Source organism: Neofelis nebulosa, chromosome 18 (assembly GCF_028018385.1).
Source record: "Neofelis nebulosa isolate mNeoNeb1 chromosome 18, mNeoNeb1.pri, whole genome shotgun sequence".
NCBI classification, from domain to species: Eukaryota; Metazoa; Chordata; class Mammalia; order Carnivora; family Felidae; genus Neofelis; species Neofelis nebulosa.
This window is the reverse complement of record NC_080799.1, coordinates 5,386,533-5,400,213: the sequence shown is the minus strand read 5'-3', so window position 1 is coordinate 5,400,213 and position 13,681 is coordinate 5,386,533. Positions and strand designations below refer to the sequence as shown.

The 13,681-nt window shown below is 45.5% G+C and overlaps 1 protein-coding gene across 2 annotated transcripts in view; it reads right to left on the bottom strand.

Moving 5' to 3' along the window:
- The window catches only part of LMTK2 (lemur tyrosine kinase 2), an 82,272-nt gene that overhangs the window by 57,715 nt on the left and 10,876 nt on the right, over positions 1-13,681 (bottom strand). For both annotated transcript variants that reach the window (XM_058711552.1, XM_058711553.1), the window contains exon 2: positions 2,776-2,900. In XM_058711552.1, coding sequence (XP_058567535.1) covers positions 2,776-2,900 — 125 coding nt within the window. The remainder of the gene's footprint in view (positions 1-2,775; positions 2,901-13,681) is intronic.

Here is a 13,681-nt window from a genome sequence, read left to right as displayed (position 1 = left end):
GTCAATATGACACTGTGTAGCACATAAGTACCTTCAACACACTAAGAACGTCTGGTTTTCTGAAGATGGCAACTTTAAAACCGAGGCTGCGCCCATACAGGTGTGAAAATCTTTTCAGTGACTCATCAGCAGAGAGCTGTCCTGACTCTTGCTCTTATCATTCCAGTGAGCTCAGTCCACCCTGGTGTCCATGTTAATTCCACGTTCATACAGATGACAAGCAAGGTCATTCACTCACTCAGATAATTAATGAATATCACCCCACCAAGCACCGTAACAGAAGCTGAGAATAATCTGTGAACAAGACCGTTGTCCTTTCCTCTAGAGAATATCCTTCTTTCCCTTTTCCTCTTCTGCCACCTCCCCTTGCTACCCCCACTAAGCCCCGGGAAGTTACAAGGGTCGATCTGTCTGATGGGACATGCATGATCTCACACGTGTGTGGGGGGACACTATTCTCACATATGTCACCTATGCTGTCAAATGCATTTAGGACATTACCGCTGTTTTTAATGGGAGGGCGTAGGACCGGCAAGGTGCTGAAACTTCAATCTCTGAGGCACCTCTCAATGGAAGAGCTTTGCTCAATTTCCCCTCTGGACATTCCTAAAGCTTCTCTCGTTAAAAAAGACTTTTTATCCATCGCATCTACTTAAAAACAATGCCACTCAAAAGTCTGGCAGCACCATGATAGACCGTTAGGCAGCCGGTGATTCTAGAGACGCAGAGAGGTAAAACAGCACAGCAATAAAAATGGGGCTGGTGAAAATTAAAAAAAAAAAAAAAAAAAAAAATTTAAAGGCGCCTGGGTGGCGCAGTCGGTTAAGCGTCCGACTTCAGCCAGGTCACGATCTCGCGGTCCGTGAGTTCGAGCCCCGCGTCGGGCTCTGGGCTGATGGCTCGGAGCCCGGAGCCTGTTTCGGATTCTGTGTTTCCCTCTCTCTCTGCCCCTCCCCCGTTCATGCTCTGCCTCTCTCTGTCCCAAAAATAAAAATTAAAAAAAAAAAAAAAAAAAAATGGGGCTGGTGAAAATTTAAAAAAAAAAAAAAAAAAATTAAAAAAAAAAAAAATGGGGCTGGTGAGAAGACTGGGTCGCTTTTCTAGGTATGCCAGCAGCTGCCCAGATGCACTCAGGAAGTCGCTTCCTTTATCAGGCAGTAGCCTCCTGGCCTGTAGCGTGACTTCCAAGGGTCGAAGGTCTCTAACGCTGCAGTTCTAAATCTAAAGGCGTGGACACTTGTCTTCAGTCGTGGCTTACACAGCTGGAGAGGATCCTGTACACACCGTGGTCCCAGGGCCGCCTGTACCAGAACCACCTGGGGAAGCGGATAAAAACACTGCTTTGCAGAATCTACATCATAATGAACTCCCTGGGTCAACAGTGAGACCCAGTTGGGTCAGAAAAATCTAAGGCAAGAATGAGGCATTGTGACATGTGAGAGTGACCGGATTTTAGTTTCAGCAACACTGATCAGACTTTATCTTTGTCCCCAAAAGACAAGGCGTCTGTACACAGTCCCTCGGCAAGAATGATGGTCAAGGGACAGGTTCTCTCCCCACCACTGTGCACCCCCGCCCCCAACCATGTGGTAGTCGGCAAGTTCCCACGGAGGTGTCTATAGTGATTCCAGGACCTGGGGGCTAAAGCTGTGGATTACTTAAGCCCACACGTTTGGGGTAGAATCTTCTAAGAAAAATGGCCCGTGCTAGTCTTTTCCTGCAGCCTTCCTGGTGTGTAATGTTAGCATCAAGCCAAAAGGATAACACGTCTCCTCCTCTCTCGGGGCTGCCACCAGACTCAAGGTAAAGAAAACACAGAAACAGGGGTGAGGCTCTAGAAATAAGGCTGATGTGTCCACTAGCAGGAAGGTTTTAGCTAGAAGACAGCCCCGCCCCCCCAATTTGAACCAGTGGCCCTCAGGGCCCCTGGGGACGGCTCCAGGACAACCAGCAGGGCTCCACAGAAAGATCATTTTCTCTCATGCATTCCTTTTGTTTCTCAAGTCTTCCTCTTTATTAAGTATTCCCCAGGCCCTAATGTACACCAGCAGGCACGTGGTAAGTTCCAGAGCAGGATATCCCAGCTGGTTTCTGGCAGATTCTACCCATCTGCAGCTACAACACCAGCCCTTCTATAGTGTCTCCCCACCCCCCGCCACACACACACACACCCCCCACCAGAATTTCTAATAGGTAGGATTCTTCTTTCTTCCCCTCAAAGAACTCGAGGGTTCAGGGAAAATGAAAGATGCGGTTTCTCATACACAAAACACACTGGGGCGTCCTTTGGCCTCAATAATCTTAACCACCACAAACTCACCAGCATGCTAAAGTTCAGGGGGAAAAAAAATCAGCCTGCTCTTCCTTATAGGCTTTATAGCTAGTGAATTCAATCATACTTTATTCCTCACCTAGCGAAAATTAAACAGGCAAGTGGTTATTGTCAATGATGCTCTAAAGCAGGGTCAGCAAACTACAGCTGCTGGACCAAATCCAAACCACTTACTTTTGTAAATAAAGTTTCACTGGCACACAGCCACAACCATTTGGTTTCACCTTTCATATCTGTATCAATGTAGCGCTACAATGGCAGAGCTGAGAGCTGAGGAGCCTTGACAGAGGCCGTATGGTCCACAGTATTTACTATTTACAATGGCAGGATATATTTACTACACAGCCCTTACAGAAAAAATTGGCCAGCCCCTGCGCCCAAGGGACTCCAACGATCAACGCATCAGAGGATGATTTTTAAATGTCCCCACCATCTGTGCTCACCTTGAAGTCTATTTCCGGGTCCTTACAGCAGGATACACAGTTTGCAACTAACACTATTAATATCATTAAACTGCACACAGACAGGATCACAAAAGAGGAGGAAACTTCTGCAGCAGGTGCCTCCCCTGGAAAGAGAAATAGCTAATATTAACAAGACGGACATTCCAAGATCAACTGTACTCTGCAAACTTTACTTTACTTTGCAACTTTACTTTGCAAATCAACTTTACGTATCTTCCACCCAATATAAATGGGACCAAGAGTTAATAAAATAATGCCTAGATGCTCAAGATAAGGCAGATGATCAATCCAGGATAAGGAGTCAGGGTTTTTAAAAAAAAAAAAAAAAACTGAATATGGAAATAACCTTAGATTTACAGAAGAGCTGCAGAGACCCTCTGAGCCCCACCACACACCCTTCACCCAGCTTCCACGGACATCAACACCTTGTGCCCCACAGCAGTCACCAAAGCGAAGCCGGTAACCTGGGGCCATACTACTAACTGAATTTTCAGCTTCATCCGGGTTTCACGGAGGGTTTCACAGCTTCTGCCGTTGCCTCTTTTTTTCCAGGCTCCAGCCCAGGCTCCCAGGGTTGTCTTACTCATCTCACCCCCTCCGTGGTTCCTCAGTCTTCCCCCGGGTGTCATAGCCTGGACACCAGGGAAGAGCGTCGGTCAGCATTTTGTACAATGTTCCTCAGTCTGGGTGGCCTGATCCCTTCTGCCGGACTGACTAGACTGAGGTCACGGATACGTGGGAAGAATCTAGAATATCACAGGGCAAACCGCCCTTCTTGTCACATCACGTCACGAGCACACAGCACTGGCACAACTTCCTCCCAGTGACATGAACCCTCATCAAGCCACTTGGCCCAGGTGGCTTCTGCCAGGTGTCACCACTGAGAAGTTACCACTTTCCCCCTTTACATATTCCTTAAAAGGGGGTCACAAAGTCCACGGCACACTCACAGAGAAGAGGATTTAAGCTGTGCTCCTTGAAGGGAGGAACACTATAGAATCTACAGACATATGTCACCACTACCAAGGTAATTAATATTTGGGAGACACTTTGAGGCTGTGCAAATATCCTGTGTCTCCCTGAAGTTTTACACACTCATTTTCACATTTGCCATTGCGTCTTAACCTGCAGCAATCACCACTACAATGTTCTAATGGGTGATCGTCTATGGCCCTCATTCCTCCTACATTTACTACGTGGGATTCTTCCATAAGGAAGATCTGTCTCTTCTCCCTTAATAATTTATCTGGTCCTTTATTTAGTTACGGACTCACAGATATTTATTTTCTATTCTTTGGGTTATAATCCATCATTAACATTATTTTATAGCTTGAAACATTGCAGCTTTGGCCCCTGGCAGCTTTTTCAAGTTGACTACTGGGTCTTTTGGACATAACCCATCTTTTCTCCAACACCTCCTCATGGAAAGCTCCAGGCTTTTCTTCTATTTTCCCTACTCTCCAGCTTTAGAATCAGCCACTTCTCCAAGGAGCCTTGGTCATAATAAGAGCTTTCTACTAGAGCAGAGGTCTGCAAACTACAGCCTGGGGCCTGTTTTTTGCATGGGGGGGGGGGGAATTCCAGCGTAGAATGACTTTTACATCTTTAAAGGAGTGTTTTTCAAAACAAAACAAAATGCAACTTTACTTTCAGCCAAGAATTATCTGGAAAACATCCTATTCAACCAGAGCTATTCTGAAGCTCTTCTTTTGCCCAGTGGTGTTTGAATAAGAAATAAACTACCCCCGCTCCGCCTACTTTTTGGAGATATAACTGACATACGACACATAAGTTCAATGTCCCAGTGCACCAAGGGGAAAGCAGGGACACAAGTTAAGGAACAATGTCACCATTTTCCTGAAGTGAACCTGGAGCACCTGAAGAAAACAAAAACTAACCCAAACTCCTATGTGAGCAAAACACGTTCTTGAATATAAAAATGACCTCGGCGAAGAGCAGAGGAGTCTGAAATCAACTGCACACAGAACCCAATGCCTTGCCAATAACAAGAGGTCCCTCTGTGAAGGGACAAGGCTGAAACCCACATTGTTCCACGTGGGGCTCAGGCTGGCTGAAGCCTTGCTCAAGTCTGCACTTAAAAATAACAGTTAACCGGGGCGCCTGGGTGGCGCAGTCGGTTAAGCGTCCGACTTCAGCCAGGTCACGATCTCACGGTCCGTGAGTTCGAGCCCCGCGTCAGGCTCTGGGCCGATGGCTCGGAGCCTGGAGCCTGTTTCCAATTCTGTGTCTCCCTCTCTCTCTGCCCCTCCCCCGTTCATGCTCTGTCTCTCTCTGTCCCAAAAATAAATAAAAAACGTTGAAAAAAAAAAAAAAATTTAAAAAAAAAAAAAAAAAAAAAAAAAAAAAAAAAAAAAAAAAAAAAAAAATAACAGTTAACCAAAGGTTGCTAAGGATCTGCAAGTTCTAAACCAATAAAAATCTAAAAGAGGAAAATCCACACTTCAGACACAGAAAGTAACTTGGAGATTCCTCTCGAAGTCCAGTGTCACAGAGGGCAAGAACTCCCTAACCGGACACCTGTGCGCGTGTGGACAGCTAAGTGCGGGGTGGACCCCGAGAGCCAGCTCTCTGTGAACGGCGACCTGGAAGGAGGGGACTTCCTCTCTCTCTCTCTCTCCTGGCAGCTACCTGCTCTCTCATCCCGCCGGGCCTCGGCTTCCCACTGGTATTCATTCTTACAACCTTGTTGCACTCCCCTGACTCATATAATAACGATTAAATATGACTCCTGAGGCTTATACAGCAAAGCACTTTCATATACACTGCATCTTATTGATTTTTTTTTTAACATGCAGTTTTTGTCCAACCACATCTTAACATGGGGCATCTTGCACAGGAAAGCAAGCTGGTTTACACTGGCATTTGTTTCTTAATGGCATAAAAATAAGGGTGTGTCATAATCCAACGTTATCTGAGATTTGATGAAATATAACACAATTCCACTCAATCGTCACAACATCTCTGAGGGAATTCGATCTGTTCCACATTGTACATGAGGGCAATGACAAGGCCAAAACACTAAGTGGGAAAGCGGCAGGGCCAGACTCTGGGTTCAGGGGTGGTGAGAATAAGTCCCCCCCTTGCTTCCCTGGCTACCACATTGTTTTGCGTCAAGGAGGCTGACTTTTAATTCTTGAAAACAGCCTAACCTAAGTACTGTGAACCAAAGTCCATCGTTGCTGATTAAAAGTTCATACTTCTGGGACTCTCCTCCAAACTCCCCAAGTGGATATTAGTTTTTTCCTCTTTTTTCACCCACAATTTTTTATGATCACATACTATCTATTTATTGTACAATTTGATCAGAACTGCCTGAAGGCCAGCTCAATTATCTGATTCACAAAACTGTCTTCTGTGAGTCACCAGGTAGGCATGAAAAGCCAGACTCCTGCTAAAAATAAATAGGTATGAGTTTTGCCCTACCTCGATAACGATAACGTACTTATTTCTAAGACACTGCAGGGGTGTCTGCTCCCCAGTACTCAGATTTCTTCCATTTACATGAGGTTTATTCAACCACAGTGTCCACCAGAGCCACGGAAAGGCCTCTACAAACTAATGCTCAAGAGGAAATGTTTGCAGCTGTACCACTTTTAAAAAGTACTTTATTTACTGAATTTTTAATTAGTCCAAAGAATTGTGCTAAAAAAAAAAACAAAAAAAACAAAAAACAAAACAAAACAAAACACCTCTACATACCAACGAAGGAAACACTTCCATAAAATGAAGAAATCAAACCAACCTGTGACAGGCTGGAAGGTGAGGTGGGTTTGCACAAACCACGGAGAGGAAGTAAATTCTGGTTGTGGGGAACTACAACTAAAATCCCCGAGCCCCAGCGGTTCAAACTACAAACTGAGCCCCGGAAGGTTCCTGACTGCAACTGCTGTAGTAGGAAACTACGAAGAAAGATGGCTTTCCTTCAACAGTCTGGGCCTGCAGCGTTCAGAAATGCATAAAGCAAACCGATATCCTACTACAGCAAATCGATAACCACAGGAGCGTCTCCCCACTTTTAGGCTGCTTTCCCAATCACGAACCGAGAACAAGGATAATTAGAGGTTTGGAGTAGTATGCTTCCCCAAGACACTGATTAAAAAAATAATTGGCATCTCTAAAGCACGTTCTGTGAGTTATCCTTGTACAGTTTTTAGACCATTTTAATAGATATCTGGTACTTGATTTAATAAAGCAGAAAACCTGAGGAACTCTAAGAAGTGGGTACACATTATCTGTTTTATAGACAGGTAATTTGGAGAATGCAATTTCTCGGCAATGACTCCGAGGTAAGTCAGGAGGACACCTGATTATTAATTCAACTATTATAAATCCCTGCCCAGAACCTCGATCAGAACTTGAACACACATGTAATTAACGGAAGAGTTACTTGTGAATCCATTTTTGGATTAAATAAAAAAATGTTTAAGGTCCACAGATAAAAACAACTGATGATATGTGCAAATCCATTAGGGACTGAAAATGCTGATATTTTAATTTTGTTATTCCTTCTTCAGGCACTAGCTGACACACTTTTACAGAGAAATTTCCTCGTTATTTACTAGTTTGTTTATCCAGAGGTAAATTCAAACCCTCTAATCCCAGGACTGGTTCCTTTGGCCACCACCACTCCCCATTCTGAGGCTATATAAGAATGGTGTTTACATTTTTAAGTAGTTGTTAAAGAAAAAAAAAAAAAAGAATATTTCATGAATGTGACATTTTAGACCAATAGCTAAATGCAAAGAGAGACAACAACCAGATATTATGTGCCTTCTGATGGGAAAATACCAGCCTATATCCGACCAACCCTCTAGACCTAAATACCAATTTATAGGAAATAAAGAGAATCATGGAACATACACACAATACCACCACCAGAATTTAATCAGCGAAGCAAGGGTACAAGAAACGCTAAAGAGGAAGAACTGTGTTGAGGGAGACGGCGAAGAGACCGAAAGAGATTTGAAAAGACGTAGCAACCAACTGCACTGTATGGGTGTCATCTGAATCATGATTCACACTCAAAAAAATCATGACACTTGAGACAACTGGAAATGTGAACACTGGTAATTGACCATATTAAGGAAGTATGACTCATTTCTCCTAGGAGTGATAATAATAATGTGATTATGTTTTTAAAAGGAGTCCTTACCTTTTACAGATAGTGACCTAGTTAAAGATGTCCGGAGCTTGCTTCCAAACAGGAACAGTACGAGGGGAGTGAAAGCAATGGGGCTAGCATGGAAAAGACAGCCAGGAGCCTGAGTGAAAGCCCTGGGGAAGTCAGTATGGCAATGTCTGTCTAGTCTTGCACAGATCTGTATGTCTGAAGTCTTCCATTTATTAAGCAATTTCTTCACATCCACTAAAATATGAAGTTTAAGCAGAGGGGCGAACTAGATACAACAGCTTGCAATCTGTACTCCTGTGTATCAGCTTGCTAGAGCTGCTGTAACAAAGTATCACAAACTAGGGGGCTTAACCAATCCTGGAGGCTACAAGTGCAACATCAAGGTGCCAGCAGGTCTGGTCCCTCCTGTGGGCTGTGTAGAAGGATGCGCTCCGGCCACTCTCCTGCCTTCTGGGAGACGGCCGTCTTCCCCCTGCATCTCCTCCCATGGTCTTCCCTCTGGATCCGTCCCCGTGTCCAAATTTCCCTTCTTTATAAAGACGCGGTTATGTGGGATTAGGGCCTAATAACCTAATTTTAACTCAATTACCTCTGTAAAAGCCCGATCCCCAAACAGGGTCACACTGAGGTAACGGGGGTTAGGATGTCAACATATGAATTTGAGTCGGGGTGGGGAGGGGGGAATACAATTCAAAACCAATTCTATGATGCACGTTTGAATGAAAACAAGAAAAAAACAAAAACCAACAGCTCAGAACAGCGTGTACACAATGCTACCCCTGGGGAACAGTGGTCACCAACAGGGAAGGAAACCGGGTGGCTGGGGGATGAGGAGGCGCCCTTACATCCCTTTACATTCTTGAATTTTGTACTGGGTTTTCCCAGTTTCCTTTAGCCTGCCGTCCAAACTCCTTAAGAGGCCCCAATATCACTCATGGTCGGCGACCACCTGCCCTCCACACTGGGCTCTCATCACCTCTAACTCCCTCCCTGCATCTCGTTTCATCTGCCATGAGCCTCTCACAGTCCTTCCAGGCAGGCCCTCTGCCCCTTTGGAGTCTGCAAATTCACATTCTCCCGGACCAGGAAGCTCCCGCACTGACAGCACGGACAGCCTCCCTCCACTGGTTCATCGTCACCACTCAGCTCTCAACTTGGAAACCGCCCCAAGGCCCCACAGGTTAGAGTGCTCGCCTCTGGAGCCCCCAGCACGCTGTTCGGTCCACCGCAGGGTTTATCACACTGTGTATTTTAAATGCCCAAACGTCCTCCCCGCGAGACTGCAAGCTAAACGGGGTCAGTGACCAGGACTGGACACTCCGGCAATGACTCCAGGGCCCAGGACAGAGAGCCTGGCACTCACTCAGAAGGGGGAGGGGGTGGAGTCAGAAAGATGGCAACTGAGGGGCCGGAGAAAAGGAGGGAAGACGGAGAGAGAAATCCACAATTCATCTACTGGTTACCAGAAGAAACATGCTTTCAGGGTCAAACAAGGAAGATTATAAAAGCAGCATTCCTTCGACAATTTTATGCTCTTATCTGGCAAAGATTTTCCTCCCATTACTAGTCACACTCCAACTGACACCGGCACCGTGTTGGGGTGGTTCTGACCCTTCCCACTACTAATAGTTTACCACTTACTGCCCAGGTCACAGAGAACTCCCACGTGCTTTATTTACCCGTTTTGCAACTCATGTTTAGGAGTATCACTATTTTCTTTAAGGAGTAAGTTTTCTCAAAAAGTGGATCTCCCCCTACTTATGTTCTCCTGTGATAACGAGTATTTATTCACACCTGTGCCCTCCACACAGTTCATTTTGCTGGAAGCTGTCCGAGCAGAGTCACTCTGCCAGCAAGACAGGACTTGAAAGGTGCCCTCTCCTCCCTCCACAGGAGCCCCCACCAGGAGGTGCTGGCCTGGGCGGGGGGTGGGGGGGGGGGGGTGGGGACCAGCACATGAGCAGGGCTCCACTCCCAAACTGGTGAGAGAAGGAGGAAAAGGGGAAAAAAAAAAAAAAAAAGGAATCCTGACAGATGCCTTCTAAGATAGGACACTAAATTTGCTTTGGGGGCGCCTGGGTGGCTCAGTCGGTTGAGCGTCGGACTTTGGCTCAGGTCACGATCTCACAGTCCCTGAGTTCGAGCCCCGTGTTGGGCTCTGTGCTGACAGCTCGGAGCCTGGAGCCTGTTTCAGATTCTGTGTCTCCCTCTCTGCCCCTCCCCCGCTCATGCTCGCTCTCTCTCTCTCTCTCTCTCTCTCCTTCAAAAATAAAAACGTTTTTTTTTTTTTAATTTTTTTTTTCAACGTTTTTTATTTATTTTTGGGACAGAGAGAGACAGAGCATGAACGGGGGAGGGGCAGAGAGAGAGGGAGACACAGAATCGGAAACAGGCTCCAGGCTCCGAGCCATCAGCCCAGAGCCCGACGCGGGGCTCGAACTCACGGACCGCGAGATCGTGACCTGGCTGAAGTCGGACGCTTAACCGACTGCGCCACCCAGGCGCCCCAAAAATAAAAACGTTTTTAAAAAATTTAAAAAAAATTTGCTTTAGTCTCAACACTGTGTATTAATGTGCCCAGGCCACCATTACAAGCCACTGCACACCCGGCGGTTTAAACAGAAATCCACGGTCTCACGGCTCTGGAGGCTGCAAGTCCAAGATCAAGATGTGGCAGGGTTGGTCTCTTTTGAGGCCCTTCTCCTTGGCCTGCAGATGACAGCTGTCTTCTCTGTGCCTTCACGTGGTCTTTCTGTTTGTGCACCCTTGGTACCTCTGCCTGTGTTCGAATTTCCTCCTCTTATGAGGACACCAGTTGTCCTGGATTAGCAACTAAGGAGCTAATGGCCTCGTTTTAACCTATTCACTTGTTTAAAGACTTTACCTCCAAACACCATCACCTTCCGAGGGACTGGAGGTGGGCTGGGTTTGAACCAGGACTCAACGTGGCCCATAACGCTGTACGTTTACTAATTTAGGAACAGCATCCCCACTGGCAGGGGACCCATCTTGGGCAGCACATGCTGCCTTCCTCCCTGGGTCCCAGGACCGGGGAAGCAAGCACCGCATGTGTGTGTCACTCTGTTGTTTTCTCTTTTCTCTACCCTCTGGCCTCTGGAAATTCACATGAGAGATTTTAGCGGCTACTTAACAATTGAAACCGCTCGCTGGCCACTGGGCTGACTAGACAAAGGGAGCTCAGTACAACTCAGGGAAGCTAAGGACCAGCCATCTTCCAAACTGGTCCTGACACAAAGTCCACTTCTAAACACATAGTTTTGGCTTTTTTTTTTTTCCCCCTTTTTTCTGTAAGGGTAGGACCAATAATTGGACCTTTTCCAATATTCTGACAAGTAGCTTCACATCCTGGAGACCTAGGAAAATGAACCATCATCATACTACTTGGGGGAAGAAATTCAGACGATCACCGCAGATCACGTATTTCTACTTAACAACTCAAAATGACAAACCCATCTATCATAAAGGTTTCCTTGCACAGAATCTTGAGTCACTAAATGTTTTCCTTGCCTCCTAGTATAACACTACATCTCTTTATAATAACATTAAATAATCTAGAACCTCCCTAACGTAATCTAATATTAGAAGGAGAAAACAAAGCATAGCGCTAAATACACTCAACCACACACAACAGTAAAGAGTGCATTGATCTAGTTGATGAATCAGAGATTCCACAAAGACCCCGAAGCCAGAATATCAACAGCCTAGAAAAACATATCGTGCTGTGTCCTAATCACAGACAGTGAAGTGTTCTTTTTGTTCGAAGATGATTTTCAAGGTCAGCCAACCCAACCGTTCTCTCGTACTTGCAGAAAGGTTACATAATTTGAGTGCTGACTGAATACCTGTGAACACGATCATTTTATGTGACGTTGCTGTTTCTCTTTGCCTATTCCATCAGACGGTTATCAAAGATTCATTCCATTCCAATTTTTTTTTTTAATTTTTTTTTTAACGTTTATTCATTTTAGAGACAGAGAGAGACAGAGCGTGAATGGGGGAAGGTCAGAGAGAGAGGGAGACACAGAATCTGAAGCAGGCTCCAGGTTCTGAGCTGTCAGCACAGAGCCCGACGCGGGGCTCGAATTCACAGACCGCGAGATCGTGACCTGAGCTGAAGTCGGTTGCCCAACTGACTGAGCCACCCAGGCGCCCCAATTCCATTCCAATTTTAAAAACACTAACTAGGACGGAGACTACCACAGAAGAGCTAATCTAACATGGTAACAGCCCGGCCAAAGCAATGTCAGGTTCACAGAACTCTGTCAGACTACAGTGCTCCTATGCCCAGGGAAAAAATGGCAGGGATGATATTTTATGAACTACAATCTTAACTAAGTTGATGGCACAGTTCGGTCGTGGAGCAACCCACAGTGCTCAGATGTCTGTAACAGCACTGAATCAGGATCTTTCTGCAGTCCAGGAAGGCAGCTCAGGAACAGGCAGCATCTGGTTCCACAAGTAGAAACTCAAGGCCAGCTTCCCAGGGCTTCTTCCCCCATAAGTGGTCACTTCAGTGTACCACTAATATCCAGGGGAAAGAACATTGTGTCTTTCCATAGGCCTTCCCTCTGAAATCTGTAGAAATGCACAGGTAGTCAATGGCAGTACTGGATTCACGGCACTCAGCCAATACAATTTCTGCACGATAGGATCCACGGACGGGAGAGAACCTAAATGTGTGTTCCTCACTTCCCAGGTAGGGCAGGCCCTGAATACCCTAGAAAAACACGTCTACCTTCTTCTTTAAGTTTTCCTATAGGACTTTGATATAGAGTCTATGGTCTCAGAAACTTTCTAGCTTCCCACGGTCTCACTGAAATTCTTGCTAATATGATTGAACTGTATTCTTACTTAGGCAATGTGTCTTTCTTTCTCTTACTTTCTCTCTTTCCTTCTGTATGTATGTATGTATGTAGGTATGTATGTATGTATTTAGAGACCACAAGTGGGGGAGAGGGACAGAGGGAGAATGAATTTAAATAAACTTAGGGGCACCCGGGTGGCTCAGTCGGTCAAGCGTCCGACTTCGGCTCAGGTCATGATCTCGTGCTCCATGAGTTCGAGCCCCACATCGGGGTCTGTGCTGACAGCTCAGAGACTGGAGCCTGGTTTGGATTCTGTGTCTCCCGCTCTCTCTGACCCTCCCCATTCATTCTCTGTCTCCAAAATAAATAAACGTTAAAAAATCTTTTTAAAACAAAAATCTTTTTAAGCCAAAAATATTTTTATCACCTTTAATTAAACAGTACAACTTCATTTCATAGGTGGAAACTAAATTGTTATTCTTACAAATTGTTTTTTAAAAAGTTAAATATGAATGTGGATACTGAGCCTCATTATATACAAGTCAGAACTTCAGTTTCCTAATTTTCAATAAGGAATTATCTTTAGTAGTTCAAGGATCTTCTATATGACAACTATGGTTAAGTTTCATCTCCGCATTTTCAGACAGCGAACAGAAACGGATATCCAGAGGAGAAACGATCGGAAATAGTCTCTGCGTGCACACCACACAAAGCAGTGTTCCAAGGGTACAAAGCAGAGCACTTGGTGAACAGGGTGGTCTGGCGGGTAGGGTCCCTCATCAGGATAGGTCTGCCACTGAGTGACTGCTGGGACTGAACTCACCACACGGAATGGCCCTGAGGCTCAGCGCCTTCACCTGTAAAGTGGCCGGTCAGCTTTAAAACTCTCTGTACAAGGATTGATCAT